Here is a 26625-nt window from a genome sequence, read left to right on the forward strand (position 1 = left end):
TAACTGTTTTTCAAGAAATGCTGCCAACTTACTGAGTATTTATTTCTAATTTTAAACTTATTCACTTCATCTGTAAAACCCACTAATGTATTTTTTCCTGTTCTATGCGTTTCCAGTTTCATACATTGCCAAGTTATCTTGCAATCTTTAAACTGTTCCAACATTGTAACGTTTGAAGGAGTGACATTTCTGACCCTATTGCTATATTTGTTTTTTAGCACAATTATATATTTTATATGTTGGGAATGGAGAAAATATCACCTATTCCTTTTCTCCAGAGATGCTGCCTGACCCGCTGAATTACTCCAGTATTTTGCGTTTATCTTCAGTGCATACCAGCATCTGCAGTTCGTTCCTGCACATTCTATATATTTTCTAACCTTGCGATAAAATAAGAAATCTTGTCTCATTCAGCTACAATGGTTGTTTTGCTGCATCTGGCTGTCTAATTAACTTTCCACCCCCAAGGTCAGTGTTCAAGACATGTTATTGCCCCATGAAGCATGAGTGTGCATATTCAACTCTTTGAAATGCGAATGACTAAGATTCTGGTGCAATGACATTCATTTCTTAACCTCTGTAATGCTGATGAGTCAGAGACTAAACAAATTTCAGCCCCTCAATTTAGCAATAGCCTTAGCCAAAATAGATCACATTCATTCTACTTTGGTGATCATAGACTCTTCAATGATGTGGGGGTAAAAGGCAGTACCGTCACAACCTTAACCTTGATTGAAGGGTTTATCGAGCTTCAATTTTCATCCCTAGTTACAAGCAATTTACTGTAATGGATAGGAAGATTCAAATATAAATTTGGAAAACTGTTATTCCATTCATTTTTCAATGTACAAAGTTCAAAGGTATTTTATTGTTACGTGTACAAATTAAGGTGCAGTGAAACTCGATTTACCATACAGTCATACTAAAAAAGCAACAAGACACACAACTACATAAAAGCTAATTTAAACATCCACCACACGGATTCCCCACGTTCCCCACTGTGATGGAAGGCAATAAAGTATAATCTTCTTTCCTCTTTATTGTCCCGCGGTCGGGGCAGTTGAACAATCCGCAGTCGGGGCGATCTAATCTCCCGCAGCCTACGATTGAAGCCCCCACGTTGAAGGTCCTGCGGACTGGAGCTCCCGAAGTAGATCTCTGACCAAAGTTCTGCAGATCCACGATGTTAAGTCCTGCAGGCTCCCGCGGTTGGAGCTCTAAGGTCGATCCCCGACACGGACCGCCAGCTCCACGATATTAAGGTTTGCAGGCTCCTGAAGCTCCTGAAGTCGATCCCCAGCAAGAGGCCATCAGCTCCTCGATGTTAGGCCACAGTGCAGACGGAGATGTGATACAGAAAACCCCCCCAAAAAAACATCTCCGTCGAGATAAGAGATTAAACAATGTTTCTGGATTAGCCAGAGCTAACGGACTTCTAGCTTCAGACCTTCCCAACCCTACGATTAATTTAAAAAGACACTTGAACAGATATATACATAGGAAAGCTTTAGAAGGCTATGGGCGAAATGCAGGTGTATGGGATTAGCACAAAAGGTGGTCCTGCATCCTTGCTTTACAGCTCCATGACTCTATGAGTAAGGATTTGCTTGAGGAGCCATATCCAAGTGCCAAGAGTACACTCACCAATTAAACTGTGTAAATTTTAAATATAGATACCAGTAATAAATGCCCATGACATAGATGAAGTGGTACTCTGAGGTTGCAGCTCTACAGATGTCACATAAAGTACCATAAGAAATGTCCTGTTATTTGTTACTCACAATGCTGCCACATGTTTTATCCCACTTGAATAAAAGTATCACTACTTTCATCAACATGGGTTTGAATAGAGCGGCACAGTGGTGCAGCAGTTTCTGCCTTACAGCGCCAGAGATGCGGGTTCAATCCTGACTATGGGTGCTGTCTGCACGGAGTATGTATGTTCTCCCTGTGACAACGTGGGTTTTCTCCGGGTGCTCCGGTTTCCTCCCACATTCCAAAGAAGTGCAGGTTTGTAGGTTAACTGGCTGCTGTAAATTGCTCCCAGTGTTTAGGATGCAGAGCTGGGATAACATAGGACAAGTGTATGGATGATCACTGGTCAGCTTGGAGTCAGTGGGCCGAAGGGCCTGGTTCGATTGTATCTCCAAAACTAACTTGGATATTGTGAGCATGTTGATACCATATTATTATGATAGTATAAGTTAACCAGAACCCAAAATACATCTCCAATCTCTATCCCATTTCATGTCTTCATTTACTCCACTTCCAGTACTCTTTCTCCAGTCTCCAAACACCATTCTCATTCAAATGAGTTCCTCTTACATCTGCCTTCTTCCCTCTATCATCTCCAACTACCACCCTTCCCTCTAACTTTGCATATTCTTGATTTTGACAACTATCGTAATGTTATAAGAAATCATTATTTTTTGTGTGTATACTTCTTGCCCTCTTTGATAGAAAGTAAGGTTGAATGAACCACGTTGACAATATTTTCAAAACAATTCATTTTTAACCTTCAATGTTTCAGTCTTAATCCTGAATTCTAGAGGTGATGAAACTTTTGACTTAAATAACCAAAATGGAAGAATATTTTATGTCAGGACAGTGGCGTACCATGTGACGGTGTGGATTTTCTCTGGGTGCTAGTTTCATAAGACATAAGAGCAGAATTAGGCCATTCGGCCAATCGGTCTCATTCCATGTCCGAAAGCTTGTTTGTAGGTCAATTGGCTTTTGTAAACTGCCCCGAGTGTGTAGAGAGTGGATACAAAAGTGGTGTAACATAGAACTAATGTAAAGTGGGTGATCTATGATCGCCATGGATTTGGTGGGCTGAAGGGCCTGTTTGCATGCTGCATCTCTAAACTAAACTAAACATTAGCACACTCTCTCGTTTAAAGAGGACGTAAGAAAATCTCATCCAATTTTACTCACCTTTGTGACTTCTGTCAGAGATAACGAATTGATGCACATTGCTTTGGGCGATTCGTCTGCTGATAACAGCGAGTTGTATCCAGATGATTGATAGCTGAGGCTCCCTGGCGTCTCCACTCTTAGTTCTTTATCTGCAAAGAAATATTCATCCTGAGTCAAGCTCTGCCTTTTGACATGCCTGTGCAAGGCCAGATACCAGACACTGATTTAGTGAAGAAAAAAAAGTAGGCCAGGCATTGTTTGGAGCAACAGACATTGCTGCTTGAGCTTCAGTACGCAGTCATATGTGCCTATTGCCAATTATTGGTTGACACTTCCCACCCAATATCAAAAAATTATCATCTTCAGAATTCCTGCGTTATCACCATTTTGCGTCAAGAGTGACATTTTACAGAAGTATAAATATTTAAGATAACTTGAGAGTGTGCAGGCAAACTACAAATACTGCAATTGTGCAATGCAGCATAACAATTATTAAAAGCAAATACATTTTAAAGTAGACACAAAATGCAGGAGTAAACCCTTCTTCAGCAGGGTTTCGACCCGAAACGTCACCTATTCCTTTTCTCCAGATGCTGCATGACCCGCTGAATTACTCCAGCATTTTTTGTCCATCTTCAGTGTACACCAGCATATGCAGTTCCATTTTGATAGATATTGATGTCAACTCTGACCAAGATAAAATTTATCATTCCTGTAATGGCTTGTTAACAAGTTAGCATTTTCCTTAGTCATCAGATTCACCTTTAAAATGGAATGTTGTAAGAAAATATATTAATTAATACTTACCATACCAACCAGTGAAAAGCCATCCAGCTAAATCCCCTCTTGCCACTCTTGGTTCAGAACTTTATCATTATTGGGATACCAAATGAACCTCTAAATCTTTTTATTAAATGCAGTGAAATCATCCAAACCCTACCATCGAGCAGGAAGGACAGAAGTCTGAAGTACTAGATAAGCAGGTTTAGGAACAGCTACTTTCCTTCACCTATCAGGTTCTTGACCTAATTCTTCCTTGACTGGTCAACCTCTTGCACAAACACGGACTTATTATTTTTTTAAAGCATGTTTTTGCACTAATGCTTTGTCTTTTGCCCAGTGTAGAAAGAAACAACTGCAGATGCTGGTTAAAATTTAAAAGGACACAAAGTGTTGGAATAAATCAGCAGTCAGGCAGCATCGCTGGAAAACATGAAGAAGTAACGATCATAAGTTCCAAGTGCAGAATTAGGCCATTCGGCCCATCATGTCTACTTTGGCCAGTCAATCTTGGCCAATGTATCTTTCCCCCTCAATCCCATTGATGGAACCAGTCTGTTGCTGGAAGTACTCCTCAGGTTGACCAGTGTGTCGTGGAGGGAGTGATCTGCATTGTCCAAGATGCTCCACCGTTTAAGGAGCATCCTCCCCTCCAAGACCACCTCTCATGAATCCAACCCCGCCCCGGGAAGGAGCAGCCTTCCTGATGAGTTTGTTAATCTTGTTGGCGTTCGCGGCCTTCGTCCTGCTGAAGGGCGAAGAAGATGGCACTGGCTACCACCGAATGGTAGAACATCTGCAGCATCTTACTGCAGACGTTGAAAGAACGGAGCCTTCTCAAAAAGTACAACCGGCTCTGTTCCTTCTTGTACAGGGCCTAGGCGTTCCTGGACCAGTCCAGTTTACTGTCCAGGTAAACTCCAAGGTATTTGTACTCCTTGGTAAACTGCACATCCACGCCATTGATGGAGACAGGGGACAGGGGTGTTCCTCTCCTCCTAAAGTCAACCACTAACTCCTTAGTCTTGTTGGTGTTGAACTGCAGGTGATTCAGCCCACACCACTCAACAAATATAAATACAAAAATTACCATTGACTTGGCCTTCACAGTTGTCTGTGGCAATAAATTCCACAGATTAACCACCCTCTGACTAAAGAAATTCCTCCTCATCTTCTTTCTCAAGGTATGTCCTTGTATTCTGAGGCTATTGCCTCTGGTCCTACTATCCCACTAGTGGAAACATCCTCTCCACATTCACTCTATCAATGCATTTCACTATTCGGCAAGTTTCATTGAAGTCTCCCCTCATCCGTCTAAACTCCAGCAAATACAGGCTGAGTGCCATCAACCATTTGAGGTTTAGACTGCAGCATAATAGACATTGTAAGAAGCATGGAGAATGAAATAAGGGACCTTTTGATGCAGCTTTTCAGGCACTTATGAGCCAGGACTTAAAGTATTACATGCAGTTTTCATCTCCATATTTAAGAAAGATGTACTTGCATTGGAGGTGATGCACAGAAAGTTCACTGGATTGGTTCTTGGAATTCAGTTTATGATGCATGAAGAAAAGATGTGCAGCTGGCCCTATATTCATTGAAGCAAGAAGAAATGCAAGTTGGCTTCATTGAAACAAGATTTTGAATGGATACTGAAATTTGCGGCGAAGTTATCTAGAACCAGGGAGCAAAGTTTTAGAATAAGCATCACCAATTCCAGATTAAGATGAGCAAGAAGCTCACACTCAGAAGGTCATGAATCTCAGGAATTGGCTGTCCCAGAGGACTGAGGAGGCACAGTCACTGAATACATTCAAGACCGAGATTGATAAGGCATTTAAACTGCAAAGTAGCCAAGGGTTATGGGGAGAGAGGGGGGGGGGGGGGGGGTGTCAAAACCTAGATTGAATTTACAATGATTGCACTGAATGTATGTTTGAATGTTCAATTGACCTCCACTTTTTGTTTTTGTGTACAAACTATCCACTCACTTATCCCATGAGGCACCACCTGCCCCATCTATAGACTCAGATGTTTTTAATTGGTCTCATAATGCACCTCAGAACACACAAAAAAAGGGAGAAAAAGCAAATCATCCACAATCCTGAGAGATTGCCTCAGAAGACAATTATTATTTAATTTTTACAATATCAGTTTACCTGAAGAGTTATGGCTTGTTATTTGGCATGAAGAATATTCATCATTCCCACCAATGGAATCAGAAGGTAAATCATTCTGGAGATGAAAGACAAGCTATTATGCGAGCTAAAAATAATTACAGACAAATGTGATTTTTTTTTAAACTTGCTTTATAGGAATTTTACAGAACTGACCCAAATATTATCAATTTATTCATCCAAAGACAAAATATTTTTCATTTATGTCAGGAGAAAATGGCATGCTTTACAATTTTTGGAAAGATGTAGTACATATCATTTGCAAGATACAGATTGGTACAAGTCAAAGATTAATTATTCAATTGATAGGTAAAAATATGCCACATTTCCAATAGATTTTTTTAATCCATTTCAGATCCTGCTTAAGCCAGCTCTCTGAAAGTATGATTATTTTCTCTATCATTTTTCATTTTGTTTAATCTACTGTGAACTTCACAAACCAAAAAAAAACATTTGGTCCGAAGCACCAAAACAACTGCACTAAAATGGCCCATATAAAGAATTGGTGTCTCTTAGCAATACTTTATTTTTTAAATAAAATCATTCTGCGTGTGTTGCTATGGTATTTGTTGTCAATTCAAATGTCAAGTAGCTCTTTTAATAACACTTTGACTCTATGATCCTCTATGACACTTCCAGAATTAAGTTTTCTCCTTGTTTTACTAGGAATATCAAGGAATTTTTAACATATGGATATCCATAGCAACTACTCAGCATACATTGGATTCTTCCATTTCAAGAATAAGCATGACTATAACGTAGACAATGTAACCTTATTCTTTGCTAACGCTTCAGGGAATCTAGATAAGCAAAAGACGGTAAATAGATATGGGGTGATATTGTTAAGCGCAAAAATGAGAACTTAAACAAGGAACAGCTGCACCGCAGCAGGGATTTCTGGTCTTAGCAGAGCTAACTTCACCTGGCATCAATAGTTGAGGCTGAGGACATTCTGGGAGATGGGGTGGAGTGAGTGTAGAGTTGGCCAGAATTCTCATTATCCAGTGACCCGTATCAGAAACACTCAAATTGAGTCAGAGCAGCACCAAATTTGCTATTGAGGATGTCTTGAGTTTATGCCGATGAACAAAGCACGTCCAAAATAAATTTCTGACTCACCTTTTTGGAATGTAGCAACAGCTGAGTTTCCAACAGTACAACGCGGCTCAGTAGATTGTTCCAATCCCTCGCATCTATAATCACTTTCCCAGCTGTAGAGCATTCTAAAGCTTGCAGTTTACTCTGTATCACGTCCAGCACCTGGAGCTTCTCCTCACATTTGGCAATCTGCTGCTTAAGCATGGAGATCTCCAGTGCCTGTGACTGTCAACCAAAAAAATAACCAGATTAACACTTTCAAAACAAAAGTGACAACTTAATTTTTTAAGAACAGCAATGGTTTAAAATGCATCGTTGCCGCCTCTCAAAGACTCATCAACATCAAACAAAAGAATCAAAACTAGACATGCTTGTGTCATGTCATAAGAGTAGGAGTAGAATTAGGCCATTTGGCCCATCTAGTCTACTTCCCCTTCAATCAAGGCTGATCTATCTCTCCCTCCTAACCCCATTCTCCTGCCTGCTCCCCATACCTTTGACACCTCTACTAATCAAGAATTCCACAGATTCACCACCCTCTGACTAAAGAAATGTATCCTAATTTCCTTCCTAAAAGAATGTTCTTTAATTCTGAGGCTGTGACCTCTAGTCCTAGACTCTCCCACTGGTGGAAACAGTCTCTCCACATCCACTCTATCCAAGCCTTTCACTGTTCAATATGTTTCAATGAGGTCTCCCCCTCATTCTTCTATACTTCAGCGAGTACAGGCCCAGTGCTCATCATAGGTTAACCTACTAATTCCTGGGTTAATTGTTGTAAACCTCCTCTGGACCCTCTCCAGAGCCAGCACATCCTTCCTCAGATATGGTGCCCAAATTTGTTCACAATATTCCAAATGTAGCCTTCCCAGCATCATAGAGCCTCAACATTACATCAATGTTTTTGTATACAACTCTTCTTGAAATAAATGCTAGCATTAAGTTTGAGAGAGAGTTTATTGTCATGTGTCCCTGATAAGGCAATGAAATTCTTGATTTGCTTTAGCACACCAGAACATAGTAGGCAGGAATACAGAACAGATCAGTGTGTCCATATACCATTGTATAAACATATACACATGAATAAATAAACTGATAAAATGCAAATAAACAGATTATGGGCTATTAATGTTCAGAGTTTTGTCCGAGCCGAGTTTAATAGCCTGATGGCTGTGGGGAAGAGCTATTCCTGAATCTGGTCATTGCAGTAATCAGGCTCCTGTACCTTCTACCTGAAGGTAGTGGGGAGGTGAGTGTATGGCCCGGATGGTGTGGGTCCTTGATGATGCTGCCAGCCTTTTTGAGGCAGCGACTGTGATAGATCCCCTCGATGGATGGGAGATCAGAGCCGATGATGGACTGGGCAATGTTTACTACTTTTTGTAGTCTTTTCCGCTCCAGGGCGCTCAAGTTTCCGAACCAAGCCACGATGCAACCAGTCAGCATGCTCTCTACTGTGCACCTGTAGAGGTTAGCGAGAGCCTCCTTGACATACCGACTCTCCGTAATCTTCTCAGGAAGTAGAGGCGCTGATGTGCTTTTTCTATGATTGCATCAGTGTTCTCGGACCAGGATAGATCTTCGGAGATATGCACGCCCAGGAATTTGAAGCTCTTGACCCTTTGTACGAGTCATCATAGGCATGCCAAATTTCCTCAGTCTCCTAAGGATGTACAAGGCATTGGTTTAGCCTTTAATGTCATTGGTTCACAACGGATTGTTGGTAATATTGACTCTAAGGAACTTGAAGTTCTCAACCACTTAACTATGACACCATTGATACTGATTGGGGCATGTACTCCACCATGCTTCCTGAAGTCAATATCTAGCTCCTTTGTCTTGCTGACATTGAGGGAGTTTATTATCCTGACACCATGCTCTCTATCTCCTCCTGTATTCTGAATCATCATCGTTTATGATCCTGCCCATTTGCAGAAGGAGTTGGAGCCAAATTAGACTGCATGAATTTATAGTGTGTATCGAACATAGTAATGGAAGTGTGCTTCCAAGACCTGTAGGTTGTAGAGAAGGTGGATATGATGAGGATGTAGAACAAGGACATCCTGACAATTATCAGCTTCAGCCTTGTGCTGGCAATAGGTGTCACAATTCAAGACAGCAGCATCTCCGCCATGGGTGATAGGAAAAGCAGAAGTACCTCTCTTCCAGTTTGTTGCAGCTGCATGTGTTTCCATGCTACCATGTCATGCAAGAAAGAAGGAACTCCTGTCAATTAGTGTTTGGGTGACCTTACTACAATGTTAAATTGCTGCAAGTATGTGCATGCAAGGTTCGTGGGCAAGGTTTGCAACACAGTGAAGTTTGAAAGGGTGTGGTGAATCACAGGAATGTTGATTTACGAGACTTGATTGTTAAAATTTGTAGATAGGCAAGTGATTGGGTGTGATTAATTGACGTAATTGTTGCATCTGCCAGGATGTGGCAAAAAGAAGCATTTACGGGCCCGAATCGTTCGGCACGTCTCTGATCAATATGCAGTACGGAAGCCAGGTCTTCAGGGCTGGACCCCCGACAGTGACCATGAGAGGATCAGCTCAAATTAGGACATGCACATGTGCCAGGACGGTTCTTTCCCCACTATCCTTCATTTCCTGCATACTTACAGGAAATTAGTAATCAATTCCATCTTCCTACCCTAAATCTCTTCTTAAATTGCAAATCTTTGTCTTTTCATTCTGGGTACGGTCCATTTCTATTCATCCAATCCCACTTCTTCATTTTAAGCTTCCGAATCAAATTATCTTGCAATTTCTAATATGCCAATTAAAACAAGACCTAATTTCTCCATAACTTTCTTTATATTTTATGGATCCTCATACCGATGTGTATCCTGGTGAATCATCATCATGTACTCTGCTCAATATCCTACTAAATACATGTATACTCCGGAAGGCAAAATGACTATTTGCTGATCCTCAACTGGGTCAATGTTGGATGATGCGAGAAGGACCAGGAGGAAAATTGAGCTCTTGATGTTGCTACAACGGAAAAGGATAAACAATCAATGCATTGATAGGCTCCTGAAGTATGATTGCAGGTTCACAGTGAGTATCAAAACAGTACAGAATTCATGCTTAATGCATTAAAAGAAAGAGTAGGAAGGCAAATAACAGGTGATAAATTGAGGTTGGGATTTGGCAAGAGATAGTATTCAAAATGGGATTTAAATAAATGAACAGCAGGGTGCTCTGGGTAGTGTGAATAAAACAGGCATAAAAAAAAATATTTGGAGTGAAGTCAGTGCCTGCTCTCATTCTTGACCATGCTCAGCCCGCACACTCAGCTGCTGTACTCAGTCCACACATGGTCCTGAATACAACCACACGGAGCCAAAAGCAAACTTGCGCTACTTGGAAATGGTAGAAATTATGCAAGAAATACATCAGTAAAGAGGCATATGAATGAATCTAAAACTGAAGTCTGAGGTACAGTGTTAGGATAAAGTTAACATGACAACAACAACAACAATCAACAATAATCAGTTTTATTCGTCACTTGCACATAAATTGCAAGTGAAATTAATTTGCCAGCAGCGGTACAATGAAAAAGAACACACAATACACAATCAAAATTTAACACAAAGTGATCTTCGTAAGTTTGCAACCTAAAGTTTAGGTTTGGACTATCTATGGCAAGTTTGGAACTTAAATTTTGAAACCCAAATAAGCATAAATGAAAGATCAACTGATTGCACCAATTACTTTGTTTGCGATCACAGATTTGCTTTATGTGTAAATGATCAATCTGCGATTGCCCAGCGCCAGATTCAGCATGCATACCTGGCATCTTCAGGTTATGTCTGTGCACCTTGCATTACATCCACACACCGAGCCTGCTCTACCACTCTGCTCTCACTCTTGGCCATGTTCAGCCAGCACACTTGGTTGCTGAACTCAGTCCATACACGGACCTGCACCCAACCATATTCAACCCATACTAATTTGCTTGGTTCGTTTAACTTACTACATATTAATTTCCACCTTGAAGTTGAGGTAGATAAGTTCTTCATTTATATTGTTCAAAGGAGTAAAAACTTACTTCATGTGAAGTTGATGGTTCCGTATATTCACGAAGAACAAGTGGCCTGTCTTCAATAATTTCATTCTCAGGACTGGATGAAAAGCAAAATGTTTTTAGATCATCATTGGGTAAATGACGCTCCACCAAAGGTTTTACCTGAAAACAAACAGAAGTTTATTTATTCTACTTTCTCTCCAACTCATGTACACATGTACCTGAAAATGCTCTTTGACTGGGCTGATTCATTGTTAGGTATAACATGACAGAATGCACTCAGAAACTGCAAAAATGCAATGACTGATTTTTATTTCTCCAATTGAACAGTATAGAAAGTCAGGCCCTCAGATGCACAATTTCCTATACAAACATATGAATCCGGAGCATGTCACTCAGCTCCTCGAGGCTGACAAAGTCGTGACAGATGTGATTGTAAATTTAACTTCACATTCGTGTCTACCATAATAAACTTTCACCCACTGACTTATCAAGAATCTATTTACAAAGAAACTTTCTAAATTGAGCCCACTCGGCCATTCAGTTTGTTTAAGGAAGAACTGCAGATGCTGGCAAAATCGAAGATAGACAAAAATGCTGGAGAAACTCAGCGGGTGAGGCAGCATCTATGGAGTGAAGGAATAGGTGACATTTCGGGTCGAGACCCTTCCTCAGACTGATGTGGTGGTGGGGGCGGGAAGAAGAAAGGAAGATGCGGAGACAGTGAGCTGTGGGAGAGCTGGGAAGGGGAGGGGAAAGAGGGAGAAAGCAAGGACTGCCTGAAATTGGAGAAGTTAATGTTCATACCCCAGGGGTGTAAACTAGCCAAGCGAAATATGAGGTGCTGCTCCTCCAATTTTTAGTGGGCCTCACTCTGGCCATGGAGGAGGCCCAGGACAGAAAGGTCGCATTCGATATGGGAGAGGGAGTTGAAGTGCTGAGCCACCGGGAGATCAGGTTGGTTAATGCAGACTGAGCGAAGGTGTTGGGCGAAGCAATCGCCAAGCCTGCGCTTGGTCTCACCGATATAGAGCAGTTGACACTTAGAGCAGCGGATACAATAGATGAGGTTGGAGATGTCCTCATTCTTTAGGGAAAAGGGGTTCCCCCCTTCGACTATAGATGAGGCTCTCCCCAGGGTCTCTTCTATATCCCGCAGCTCCGCTCTCATTCCCCATTCCAACACTGATAACAAGGGCAGAGTCCCCCTTCTCCTCACCTTCCACCCGTCACATACAACAGATAATCCTCCAACATTTTTGCCACCTCCAATCGGATCCCATCACTGGCCACATCTTCCCATCTCCCCCCCTTTCAGCTTTCCGCAGGGACCGCTCCCTCCATAACTCCCTGGTTAATTAGTCCCTTCCCACCCAAACCACCCCCTCCTCGGTACTTTCCCTTGCAACCACAGGAAAGGCTACACTTGTCGTTTTACCTCCCCCTTTGACTCCATCCAAGGACCAAACATTCTTTCCAGGTGAGGCAGAGGTTCACCTGCACCTCCTCCAACCTCATCTATCGCATCCGCTGCTCTAGAAGTCAACTGCTCTACATCAGTGAGACCAAGCGCAGGCTTGGCGATCGCTTCACCCAACACCTCCGCACAGTTCGCAATGTCCAATCCCATTAACATTTTCTAAGTGATCTGTTCATTTCCATACTGCTGATGTCAGTTTATCTGATCTACTGTTCCTCATTTTTTTATTTTTTTCTCAAGCAGTGCTGAACATTGAGAACCATCGGATACATGATTAAATGTTGTCAGGTGTCATCCACCATCTCTGCAGTCACCTTCTTCAAAGCCCCGGGATGCAGGTTTGCACATCCTGGTAATTTATTGCTTTTCAGTCCCATTAATTCCTTCAATACTAACTTTTTACTGTGCTAATTACTTTCATCTTCTAATTCACACCAGACCTGTGGTTCTGCATCATTGTGGGAGGCTTTCTGTGCCTTCTTCAGTGATGACAGTTTTTTTTTTAAAGCAACATTACAGGTGGTTTCCTTTGATGCAATACTACCATTAATTGCATTTCCTTGCATTTATCATTGCAGTTACTCGTGTCTACCACTTATTGCTCATGTCTTTATGCATAGTTTAATTTCTGTATAGAAAACACAGTACTGGAGTAACTAAGCAGGTCAGGCGGCATCAATGGAGAATTGATACAGGTGAGGATTATTTTTGATGGGCAGTTGATTCGACAAAGGCCAGGGATGAAAAGACAGAAGGTGCGAGACAAAAGCATTGAAGAGTTGTGAATTGTGAAGCTAGAGGAAGGAATACACATGTGTGTCTGACTGACCCAATGTACCAACGATGCTGCAGAAACAAGATTGTCAATTTTATAAAAAGACACAAAGTGCTGGAGTAACTCAGTGGTTCATGCAGCATCTTTGGAGAACATGTATATGTGCTGTTTCGGGTTGGGACCATATATCTTGGTATGGGATGCTAAAAAACTGAAATTAATGAGGATGCATCTGTGGGAAGAGAACAGAGTTAACATTTCAGGTTGTTGACCCTTTGTTAGAACTATCACTATTAAATAAGTCTACAAAATGGTCAATACAATATTATGTGATCATTTCATCTTGTAATTTTGCATTTAGACCTGTAGATGGCACTGTGACACAAGTTTTCAGTGCTCATGGATATCAATTTGCTTATCACAGATTTTTCCAGTCTATCACACACAGTCTGAAGGGTCTCGACCCAAAACGCCACCCATCCTTTTCCCCCCAGAGATTCTGCCTGACCCACTGAGTTACTCCAGCACTTTGTATTTATCTTTGATATAATCCAGCATCTGCAGTTTATTTCTATGCATCCACACAGGAGCAGCCGTTTGTATGGGATACAAACAATTTATGGGACTGCAGTTAATCTAGCAATGTGATTGAGCTGCACCGATCTCTCAGGTAGATTACAAAACCCTAACAATGTGACATGGCATGTAATGGGCATATTTGCAGGGAAGGGGGGGGGGGGGGGGGGGGGGGGGGGGGGGGGGAAACAAACTGATGTTTCAGATCAAGGCCCTTCAAGACGAAACCAGAGGGAAGTTGCTGGTAGAAACAGGTGAGAGAAGGGGTCTTTCTTTCCACAAACCCACCCACTGTTACCTAGTTCTGTTCCCCTCCTCCATCTCTTCCTTCTACCCTAGCCCTCCAGGTCTCCCACTCCCTGCTCCCATTTATATACCATCCCTCTCTCTGGTTCTACACTTCATTCCCAACCTTCTCTTGTCAGATTCTACAATCTGCAGCCCTCTACCTTCTCTACTTATAACCAGCTTTGGTTACTATCTCCACCCTTCACTCCCCCATCCAAGTCGTCTACCAATCATTGGTATAGCAAAGGGGGGCAGAGCAACAACATGGAAGGAGGGAGCTATTGGGGGTGGCTGGGAAAAAGAGATACGAAAGAATCGATGAAAACCAATTTCCAAAACAAAAAAGTGAATTTTTTAACAATTATGATCCAAGCCAAAAGCTGATTTAAATAGTTTTTTTCACTTAGACGGTGATGAAACAAATGATAGTATTTGAGGAGTTACAAATGACAATGTTAGTATTGATGCCAAAACATCCTGTCCATAAAAATGATATGTGAAAAGTTAGTCCTAGTCATACAGCGCAGGAACAGGCCCTTCGGCCCAACTTACCCATGCCGACCAAAATGCCCCATCTAAACTAGTCCTGTAGACCTCCCAACTTTGGCACAAAGACTATCTATCCTATAAGTGCCTCTTATAATTTTATAACCCCCCTATAAGGTCACCCCACAGTCTCCTTCACTCCAGAGAACATAGTTCCAGCCTATCTAATCACTTCTTTTAAGTCAAGCCCTCCAGTCCAGGCAACTTATTTGTGATTCTTTTCTGCACCCTCTATAGGTTGATCGCATCCTACCTATAGAGAGGCAACCAGTACTGGACACCATATTCCAAGCGTGGTCTAATCAATGTTTTGTAATTACTGCAATGTAACATCTCAACTCTTGTGATGAGCGTCACGGCCAATGAGGGTAAGCATGTCATACAACTTCTTTACCACTAAACTACCCATGTCGCACTTTCATGCAACTATGCACTTGTACCCAAAAGTCTTTCTAGGGTTTTGCCATTCACTGTGTATGTAGTCCCTGGTTAAACCTCCCAAAAGGCATAATTCTGCATTTGCCAGATTTAAATTCCATTTGCCATTCGTCTGACCACTTTCCCAGTGCATCTTGATCCTGTTGTAACCCGACAACCTTCTTCACTGTCCACCATATCTCCAATTCTGCTGTCACGTGCTAGTTACTAATCACGATATCTACATTCCTATCCAAATCATTAATATACATGGCAAACAACAAGGGAACAGATACCGAACCCTGCAGCATAACATTGGTCACACAGCCTCCAATCTGTAAAGAAACCCTCCGTTACCTCCTTCTGCCCCCTCCCATCAACCCAATGTTGTATCCAATTGGTTACCTCACCTCGGGTCCCATGTGATCTAACCTTCTGGTTCAGCTCACCATGTGAAATTTTGTCCAAGGCTTTGTTAAAGTAAATGTAGACGATGTCTATTGCCCTGTTCTGGTCAATTCTTCCAAAAACTCAATTTGAGTGGGTGCTGCATTACTTTACATTAGTTTAGTTTAGTTAATAGATACATGGAAACACACCCTTTGACCAAAAGGAGTCCATGCCGATCACCCATTCACACTAGTTCGAAGTTAGCCCACTTTCTCATCCACTTCCGACACGCTAGGGGCAATTTACAGAGGCCAATTAACCTACATCCCTGCATGTCTTTGGGATGTGGAAGGAAACCGGAGCACCTGGAGGAAACCTACTTTGTCACAAGAAGAATGTGCAAGCTCCACGCAGGCAGCACCTGAGGTCAAGAACCCGGGTCTCTGGAACAACGAGGCAGCAGCTCTATCAGCTATGCCATTGTGCTGTGAATCTCGTGATCTTGTATGGGAAAATACTATGGAAAGTGGAAATGGCAGTGCAATTTTGACCAAGAAGCAACAAATCTTCAAAGTTGGCATTTCAAAAATAAATGTAATGAATGGGGTGGAAAAAAAATCTAATTGTAGACTTGCGATAGTAAACCAATCAAAATGATAGAGAATGAAATATCTGGCATTTAGTTTCTACTCATCACACCCCTGGCCTAAGATCGATAATCGTGGTCTAAACTAAGATTAATAACAAAAATTGACATATCCCTCTGGGGATATGTAGATTTAATATCATTATCAAATGATTTTACTTTGAAAGCCTTACGTCACAGCTGCTCTCATCCGACTTACCAAATGACGACATCAAAACAATCTTTACTCTCCTGACTTCTCTAGTTTGGCTTTCATTGAGGTGGATGTAGGACATCTTGATGATGGAGATTATGAGATGAGAAGCCCATCTCAGGGCAAGGTATTCACATTCCATTGTGTCCCCTCTCCACAGTGTTTCAAAAGCATTAGATTGCACTGTTGTTCCACTGTAACCTACAGCAACCTATTAATAACACTACTGAATAACAGTTTTTTTCCCTTGGTACTTGGGCTCTGTTGACAAGGATCGACTTAATTTCCCACCCTTAATTGCCGTCAAGTATGTGATGGTGGTGAGCTGCTTTCTGAAACGGCTGTGCTTTAGATGGAGGTACTTTCTCAGTTCTGTTGCAAAATTACCTTCATCAAAGCACTGCAATTAATCCACATAATGTATGTTTCAACACAAACAACAGTGGATTTGAATGTTATATGAAAACAAGGGATGGCCTGATGAGGGGTTTCTGTGCTCTAAAAGTCTAATTTAGGTAAAAAATAGAGAGAGACTTACCTTTTCATAGGGTTCGCACGGGAGGGTATCAGGAATAAATGTTTCATATTTTAATCGTGAAGAAACTTTGACCGGGTAATGTGAATTATTACTTGAGCGTGTCTTGGTCTGAAATAAATACAAAAATACAAGCCTTTTAGCTTATTGTTTCATTCATAGTGACATTTTGGCATATATGCACTTTATAGATTTTAAAGGGTTTCTTAACATTATATTGCTATTAATAATCATAAAAGGTAATTGAAAATACTTGTTAAATAAAGATATTGGCTCGATGAAATCGTCAATCCATTAAGATCAACACCAAATATCATAAAAAATTCACAGGTCTAGATATTAATCTGTGCTGTTTATAGAGCATTATAGCATCATTGCATAGCTCCATAATGCTGTTTTAACATGCTCCAAAAAGACTGTGTGGTTCAATGGTGCCATTTATAAAACAGCACTGTCAGGTTTCTTCATTTAACACCAGAATTTCAGAAGCAGCAGGTGTTGCTGGAAAAACTCTAGTTGAATTTCTAGCATCTGCCAGCACTTAGAGAAACATTTGAAATCCCATCAGTCAGCCCTTAAAAGGACACGCATACAACACTGCCACCACTCATCCAGCTACTGGCAAGTGCAATGTCTTGCATAAATCTATAGCAGTGATTCCCAAGGGGTTTGTAGGACATCAAGAGGCTGAAGAAGGGTCTCGACCTAAAACGTCACCTACTCCTTTTCTCCATAGATACTGCCTCTCCCGCTGAGTTTCTCCAACATTTATTGTCTACTTTCAGGAGGCTAGTGGATCACTCCGCTTAGAGATGGATTATCCTCCATTCAAGTGTGCCGATGACCTTTCACGGCCAAAAAAAATAAATTGCTGGAAGAACTCAGTGGGTCAAGTGATATCTGTGGAGACAAAGGGATGGTCAACGTTTCAGATCAAGGACAGTGTAGAGAAGGTATCCAGTATATAGAAGTGACAGAGGAAGGGGTGAGACAGGGACTGCTAGGTTATATATCAAACAAGATAAGGTAGTAATGATGGGTAGATGGAACCAGGCGGGGGAGAGGAGAGGAAAGGAGAACTAATGGAGAAGAAACCAGATGGATAGGTATGTGGATGATGTACAGAAGGAACCGTGTGGGGGAGGGTACAAGCTTTAGTAATGAGGGGGTGCAATGCAAAAGGTGAATAATGGTGGAGGCTACCTGGTTGAACTGGTGGGAGTGAGAAAGGAATGGAGAATGCGGGCTAATTGAAATTAGACAATTCAACGTTCATACCATTTTGTTTTGGGCTACCAAGCTGATTATGAAGTATTCTTCTAATTTATGTTTGGCCTCACTATGGCTATGGACAAGGCCAAGGGAACAGGACGGGAAGATGGAGTGACATGCAACTGGAAGCTCAGGATGCTGTGGAGAGCATAAGCTGTCTGTAAAATGGTTGCATTCTACGCTTGGTTTAGCCGTTATAGAGGCCACATTGAGACCAACAAATGTAATAGAGAAAATTAGAGGAGGTGCACATGAATTGTTCACCTGGAAGAGCTGCTTAAATCCCAGGAAGGCAATGAAGGATAAGGTGATGGGACTCCTACTCTACCTCCTACTAGAGGAAAATGCCAGGTGATGGAGAGAGGTGGATGGGGAGGAATGAGTGGACCAGGGAGTCATGGAGTGGTTCCTGCAGAAAGCAGAAAAGGGGAGAAGGGTGGGGGTGATGAGGGAAAGACATGACTAGTGAAGAAGCTGCAGAAATGGCATATGATATGCAGAGAATAGTGGGCTGAATGCACAGGCTAGTGCGGTGAAATGTGAGGATCAAGGAAGTCTATCTCTGTTCTCTGTGGAGAGTAGGCTAATGTCCAATGAGATTTTTCAGGGGCACAGGCAAGCACTTTTGGCATGTATTACACAGGAGGTGTTTGTAAGGATATAATTGTGTTACACTTTGTGAAAGCCTGCAATGGCAGCAAATGCCTGTCATCAACATGCCTTTCCTGTGAGCTGATGGAAAAGTAGAATGAAGTCTTACTTGGTCTTACTTGTGCCCTCATTTATTTATTTGCCTCTGTACTCTGCAATTTGAGATTTGTAATAAAAACAAGACATGTGGTTAAAGTGCACAATTACAGATATTAATAAAGGGTATTTTTACACATTTTGGTTTCACCATGCAGAAATTACAGCAGTGTTTATACATAGATCCCCCCCCCCAATTGCAGGGTACCATCATGTTTTTGACACAGCAATGTTATGGAAATGAAAGTAGTCATGTTTAGTATTTTGTTGCATATCCTTTGCACGCAATGACTGCTTGATGTCTGCGATTCATGGACATCACCGGTTGCTGGGTGTTTTCTCTGGTGCTGCTCTGCCAGACCAGTATGGCAGCCATCTTTTGCTTATGCTTGTTTTGGGTTCAGATCGCATGTTTGACTTGGCCACTCCAGAATTGACTATTATTTGGCTTTGAAAAACTCCTTTGTTACTTTAGCAGTATGTCTGGGATCATTGTCTGGTTGTAGAATGAAACGCCGCCCAATGAGTTTTGAGGCATTTGTTTGAACTTGAGCAGATAGGATGTGTCTATACACTTCAGAATTCACTATGCTACTACCATGAGCAGTTGTATCACCAATGAAGATAAGTGAGCCAACACCTACGTGCCCAGTCCATAACATTCCCACCACCTTGTTTCACAGATTAGGTGGTATGCTTTGGATCTTGGGTAGTTCCTTCTTTCCTCCATTCTTTGCTCTTGCCATCACTCTGATATAAGTTAATCTTCGTCCCATCTGTCCGCAAGCAGCTGTGGGTGCTCTTTTAAGTACTTCTTGGCAAACTGTAACCTGGCCATCCTATGTTTACAGCTAAACAGTGGTTTGCATCTTGCAGTGTAGCCTCTGTATTTCTTTTCATGGAGTCTTCTGCTGACAGTGGTCATTGACAAATCCACACCCTACTCCTGAAGAGTGTTTCTGATCTGTCGGACAGGTGTTTAGGGATTTTTATTTATTATAGAGAGAATTCTTCTATCGTCAGCTGTGGAGGTCTTCCTTGGCCTGCCAGTCCCTTTGTGATTAGGAAGCTCACCAGTGCTCTCTTGCTTCGTAAGGATGTTACAAACAGTTGATTTTGGTAAGCCTCAGGTTTGGCTGATGTCTCTAACAGTCTCATAATGGCTTCTTTGACTTTAATTGGCACAACTTTGGTCCTCATGTTTATAAACAGCAATAAAAGTTTCCAAAGGTGATGGAAAGACTAGAGGAAAGACTAGGTGCTGAGAGCTCTCTTATACCTGCATTAAGGAGGCAATTAAACACACCTGAGCAATTACAAACACCTGTGAAGCCATGTGTCCCAAACATTATGGTGCCCTGAAATGTGGTGACTATGTATAAACACAGCTGTAATTTCTACATGGTGAAACCAAAATGTATTAAAAAAAAAACACTAATAAAATTGACAATGTGCACTTTAACCACATGTGATTTTTTTTCTATTACAAATCTCAAATTGTGGATTACAGAGGCAAATAAATAAATTATGGGTCTTTGTCCCAAACATATGGTGGGCACTGTATCTTGCATTCATTCATTTGTTCTATATCTCTCTATATCACTGTCTATATCTCTCAATTCCCTTTCCCGACTGTCAGACTGCTCTGAAGGGTCTTCACAATAAAAGGACTAGACAAGCTAGATGAAGGAAAAATGTTCCCAATGTTGGGAGAGTCCAGAACCAAGGCCCACAGTCTAAGAATAAAGGGGAGGCCATTTAAAACAGAGATGAGAAAAAATGTTTTCACCCAGAGAGTTGTGAATTTGTGGAATTCTCTGCCACAGAAGGCAATGAAGGCCAATTCACTGGATGAATTTAAAAGAGAGTTAGATAAAGCTCTAGGGGCTAGCAGAATCAAGGGGTATGGGGAGACGGCAGGCACAGGTTACTGATTGTGGATGATCAGCCATGATCACAATGAATGGCGGTGCTGGCATGATGGGCCAAATGGCCTCCTCCTGCACCTATTTTCTATATTTCTATGACCCAAATCATCACCTATTCCTTTTCTTCAGAGATGCTGTCTGACCAGCTGAGTTACTCCGGATTTTTGTGCTATTCTTCAGGAAATATTTCTACTTGTTTGTAGAAGTATGCAGCATACAACTCTCTTTGGCGAAAGAAAAAAACAAATTAAAAAAGTATATACTGTCGATTAGTTTTTAACTTTACGCTCACGCTATTCAGAAATCAGTTTAGTGCGGGAGTTGATGTGGGCAAAAATGAACAGCAAGTCTAATCCCACTCTGTTTCTTCAATCCAAGTGGATGCACTTTAAATCACAATGAGAAGGTTTGTCCTAAACTATTGGAAGTTTCTCTTTAAATATGCATTCTGGCCTTCACTAAAATATAAAATCTTATCAGGTATTTTAACTGGAGCGCTAAGCCATGGAGAGATGTTGAAATGGGCAGCAGTCTCCCGTAGCCAATTTCCCTAGCTTCATAACCATTTGGAAAAATAAATCAAGATAACAGAGAAGAAAATGAATCATCAAAAGACAAACAGAGACACAGACATAATAAAAACACAAATATTAAAAGAGAAAACAGCTTTATCAATATCAAACAAAAGAAAAGAATAAACCACATCATCTAAATTCTTATGAGCAGGGATTTGATTAATATTCAGTCTCAGATTATGTTTTTACTTTTTCATCTTTTCTGGCAGAATACCTTGTTGAGGCAGCTTAATTCCTTGTGTCTTTTGGTCACAATGCTTATTATGTCACATAAAAGCTGTATTTTTCGTTCTGCAAACCCGCAGTGCAGAAATTGGTCCTTCAGAAGTAATGGTTTATACTGGAACTCGTCTCGTAGCACCTAGAAAAGTTCACATTAACAAGAGAAAATAAATGTCGTACTTTAAACTATATTATTTTCCAATATGCTTAAATTAGACCAGATTCAGGCATTCTATTAAAAGTGTTTATAACTTCATTTGGCTATTTCATTATCATTCAAAGAATTCACTATCACAAAGTTTAAGGCATCAAACTGCTTTGGAAAGCACTGTGTAATTCTGGTACAATGTGAGTGAATTCATATTTAATTTTTTTGGTAATGTAGATTACACTAGGCTTCAATACGCTTTACAAATTTACTCTCGCGAGCACACTTTTGAATCACATCAGCTAATATTTTTGCAAAAAAACAGATTAAGCAACAATTTACGCAAGAAAAGCTGCTTAACAGCAGAGGCATTCCTGATGGAATCACAATAGTTATGGTATGTTATAGGCTGAACTCCAGATACATTGTATAAAAATGTCAGTTCAGAAGAAAGATCAAACATTGAAAATTGATTACCCTTAAAATGAAAAATGTTTTTCAATATACGTCAGCATTTTATTTTTAATAACAAATCTTTTCAAGAAATATGTTATTACATACGCACAGACTGTATTGCATTTGAGAGATGGATTACCGCTTGAGAATAATAAATCCACGTGTGGTCTAGCGCACTGACCAACTTTGTAATGGGGGGGGGGGGGGGGGTTAAGTTTTTTTTAGTTACAACCTACGTTCAATAGGATTGTGAACCAGTATAGGAGAGGTTTAGAAGGTTAAGATTCGTCGCATTAATCAATGCCGCTAAAACTAAATTCCAAAGTATTCACTGGAAGTCTCATGCCCGTGCTAGGGGCAACACAAATGAGCAACTGTAGAGTTGCTGCCTTGCAACACCAACTGCCTTACAACATATTATTCACGCACAGTGAATAGCACCGCAAGGCCTGAGTGTTATTCACTGTGTGGTCACATGCTTGGTGTTTGGGGCAATAATATGGTCAGTAATGAAGATTGGATTGAATGGTTGCATTCACGAATAAAAAGAATGAAATATGAGAATCAAGTGAGTAAATATAAATAGAGGCATGGAATATCATCATCTGAGAAGGTTTGGTTTATTACCCATAATTATCTGTACATCTAGAGCAGGAAGATGCATGAAGAAAAAAAAACTTTATTTGTTGGTGCAGATGAGCATACGGCGAGATCTCAGGTTAACTTTTCTTTTATAAAGCTTCATACAGAAAGAACACTGAAGTGATAACAAAGAAATAAATGTCACACGAGTACAAAAATACTCAATACTATTGAAAAAGTTTGAGGGAGTTATTCCAAAGACTATACATTTATCAGTAACAAAGGGCAAAGGAGAAATTATTCGTATTTTAAGAGTACACATCACTAGAAATGTAATTACAATATACAGCTATTGTGTTATACCACATGGAAACAGGCAGTCTGGCCCAACTTGTCCATGTATTTTCCTGTGCTAGTTTCATTTGCCTGCATTGGGCCCATTTGCTTTTGAACCTCTCCTATCCATGAACCAGTCCAAATACATTTTAAACACTGTAATTATAATCCCCTCTACCACTTCCTCGAATAGCTCATTCCATTTAACTGCCAACCTCTGTGTGAAATACTTGCCCCTCAGGTCCACTTGAAATCTTTCTCCTCTCGCCTTGAACTATGCCCTCTAATTTTAAATTCCTCTGCCCTTAGAAAAAGACTGCAACCCCACACCTTATCTTTGCCCCTAATGATTTTATCAACCTCAGAAAGAACACCCCTCAAACTTTTTTGCTCCAGGAAAAACAGTTGCAGCCTTTCCCATCCCTTTATAACTCAAGTCCTCCAGTTTCATCAACATTCTTTTTGAATCTTTCCCTAGCTTAATCACATCCTTCCTATGGTATGGCAAACAGACCTGCACATAATACTCCAGATGTGGTCATACCAGCATCTTGTGCAGCTGTAATATGTTGTCCCAACTTTTGTACTCAAGCCCCGTCTAATAAAGCCTTCTTTATCACCCGTGTCATCACTTTCAGAGAACTATGAACTTGTACCCCTCGATCTCTCTGTTGCACAACACTTCTCAGTCTCTATCATTCACTACATATGTCCTGCACTGGTTTAATTTCACAAAATGCTTCACTTCCCATTTTTCTGAGCTAAATTTCATTTGTCATTCTTTTGCTCATTTTCCCAATTGATTGAGATCCTGTTGTAACCCGAGACTCGTGTACCCGAGATACATGGAATGAGCTGCAAGAGGAGGTGGTTGAGACAGGTACTATAACATTTAAACAACATTTGGACAGGTACATGGATAGAAAAGTTTGGTAGAAATGGCTCAAATGCAGGCAAATGGGACTAGCTTAGATGGGGCATCTTGGTTGGCATGGATGAGTTGGGCTGAAGATATGAATCTAGATTCTAGACAACCTTCTTCAGTGCCCGCCGGGATCATCTACAAACTAGGGCAAGTAACTCAATTTGGGACCATTTGTTAAATTGGATGGGTTCAAAAACAATTATTTTCTATTTAATTAAATAACTAAAAGAAATATGCACTGCTCAGTGCAGTGAAGTTCAGTCGATATTTCCACATTTGCAATACCATGAAATGTCTGAAAATAGTTCACTGAGGTAATATTACAAAAAAGTCATGTAAAACGTTTGGAAAATTACCAACAATTTGCCCAAATACATAGGCTTTAAAGATTGAGCTTAAGGTGGTAAGCTACTGACAGCTTAGCAGTGAAATTCCAGAGACTGGAATCTTGCCAGCCGAATACATGGCCAAGCAATAACAATTTAAAGTGTACAAGAGGCCAGAATTGTCAGTACAAAGAAATAAGCCTTTCGGCCCAGCATATCCGCACCAAGAAGGAGCACAGAGATATAGGAGGATTAGAAGAGATTAAAGGGGTGACAAATTGTGAACTCATCGAGGGTTTTGAAAACAAGATCAAAAATCATAAACATTTTTAAAGTGGGACTTTCTCAGAGTGAGACCATTGTATGTTGGGAACACAGGCAGGCAGAACACAGTGACAGGCAGCTTACATTAACTGTAATCCAAAAATGGCTTTGCGCTCCTTAATGTAAATAGTACAATTATATCATTCAATAATTATTTCCCAGGTCAATCTATGTTGTACTCTTCATTTAGTAACAATACATAAAATATGCCAGGCAGATATGTTCTGTAATTGTGACCAGCTCTGAGAGAGACCCTTCTATACTCATGACCCTTCACAACTGAAGGCTTAAAAGCTTGTATTGGTGGCAGCACAATTTCATCATTTCATATTAAGGTAATGAATGACTCAAAGTTGAAAGCATACAGTATCTTACTAATGGAGCATGTTCTGACAAATTAGTCTGTATTACTCTGAAAAACGACATTGCCAGTAAAGGATAAATGCTACAGCCTTTGTAAATGTATTTAAGTTAAACAAGAGTCTCTGACTTGGACAGTCATGAGAGCATTCTGTTCTAAAACAGCATTCATTACTAATCAAAAGAAAAACATTTGTGTTCAGTTCAACTTGACCATATGTAACATTTAAGAAAGATGAAAGTGTACTCCTTTTCAGATGCTGTTATATTTTATTGAAATTTTCAATGCTAGTTTGTAAGTAATCCCAAGTCTAACTAAACAAGATATATAATTTAAACATGGAATGGATCTGATTGGGTAGCACAGTCTCAAAATACCCGTACCAAATTACACCATGGTTAGAAAAACTCAAATGGTCTGAAGTGTTACCGTCTTGTTCCTGTTTTTCTGTCACCTACATACTACTAGCTCAAAAGTACACAAACACCTACATAATTTAATGTAGATAAAAATGCTGGAGAAACTCAGCGGGTGAGGCAGCATCTATGGAGAGAAAGAATAGGCGACGTTTCAGGTCAAGATTCTTCTTCAGACTGATGTCGGGGGGGGGGGGGGGGGGGGGGGGGGGGGGGGGGAGAAATCGGTATTTCAGAGAAATAAAGGGAGAAAAATGTTGACAGGTAAATATTAATTTAATTCTGAATCAAAAGCAATTTTAACCTAGAAAAATGATGTAACCACATTGAGGATCTTCGGTGTATTCCCAATGAATCGTTTTGTCAATAGTAAACGTCAGCAGTCTGGGCCTGGGCACGCTGAAACTGTTTTCCTAATTCTCCTCAATGTCCTTGTCTCTTAAAATAATTCTCCATAACACTAAATATATATAAAAAATGCATTTTTGTGCACACTTTCAATCATTATAAATTATTGTGTTTCTTTTGTAGCAGAAGGCAAAAACAAAGAAATTAATATATCGCAATTTCTATTACTAGAAGCAAACATAATTGGGAGGGCATAAGTATTTCCCATTATCAGAGTAAAAGTAAAGGCCTGTAAAATGGTTTAGTAAAGTAAGATGATCTTACCCAGAATGGCTGTGAAACTATAAGAAATAGCATTAGTATTCCGCGGTTAGGCAAGGAAGGAGATAATATCCTTTTATCCTATCTGACGTACTTGTATATACTGACTAATTATGTTCCATTTTATTCCATTCCTCGCTGTAGCATAATACCCACCTGGCCACTCTATTGCCTGAAGTAAATTGCCAGTATTTTGTGGTAGATTTTAAACTTGCACCACAGTATTACTGCACATTCCTCCAATATTTAATGTAAAAAAGCATTTTTCACATCTCTGAGGCCAGGGTGTACAACACATAGCTCTAGGATAGTTCACTCCAAGCACTTTTGATGAGCTGCCCATTGTCACCACCGTTCTCTACCCACATGAACCTGCAGCAGAAGTTTGTTCTCCACACCCACTGTAGATTGGAGAGGCCCTTTACCATGCAGGACATTTCTGCCTAACAGGAAGACTCTGCCCGACCTAAAGATAATTCTGAA

The 26625-nt window shown here is 40.6% G+C and overlaps 1 protein-coding gene across 4 annotated transcripts in view; it reads right to left on the bottom strand.

Moving 5' to 3' along the window:
• The window catches only part of cep44 (centrosomal protein 44), a 64257-nt gene that overhangs the window by 10895 nt on the left and 26737 nt on the right, over positions 1–26625 (bottom strand). For all 4 annotated transcript variants that reach the window (XM_055632306.1, XM_055632308.1, XM_055632309.1 and 1 more), the window contains 6 exons: positions 21592–21738; positions 16859–16966; positions 11034–11171; positions 6996–7199; positions 5859–5934; positions 2938–3068 (listed from right to left, as the gene is read on the bottom strand). In XM_055632306.1, coding sequence (XP_055488281.1) covers positions 2938–3068; positions 5859–5934; positions 6996–7199; positions 11034–11171; positions 16859–16966; positions 21592–21738 — 804 coding nt within the window. The remainder of the gene's footprint in view (positions 1–2937; positions 3069–5858; positions 5935–6995; positions 7200–11033; positions 11172–16858; positions 16967–21591; positions 21739–26625) is intronic.

The sequence above is a fragment of the Leucoraja erinacea genome, chromosome 3 (assembly GCF_028641065.1).
Source record: "Leucoraja erinacea ecotype New England chromosome 3, Leri_hhj_1, whole genome shotgun sequence".
Classification (NCBI taxonomy): domain Eukaryota; kingdom Metazoa; phylum Chordata; class Chondrichthyes; order Rajiformes; family Rajidae; genus Leucoraja; species Leucoraja erinaceus.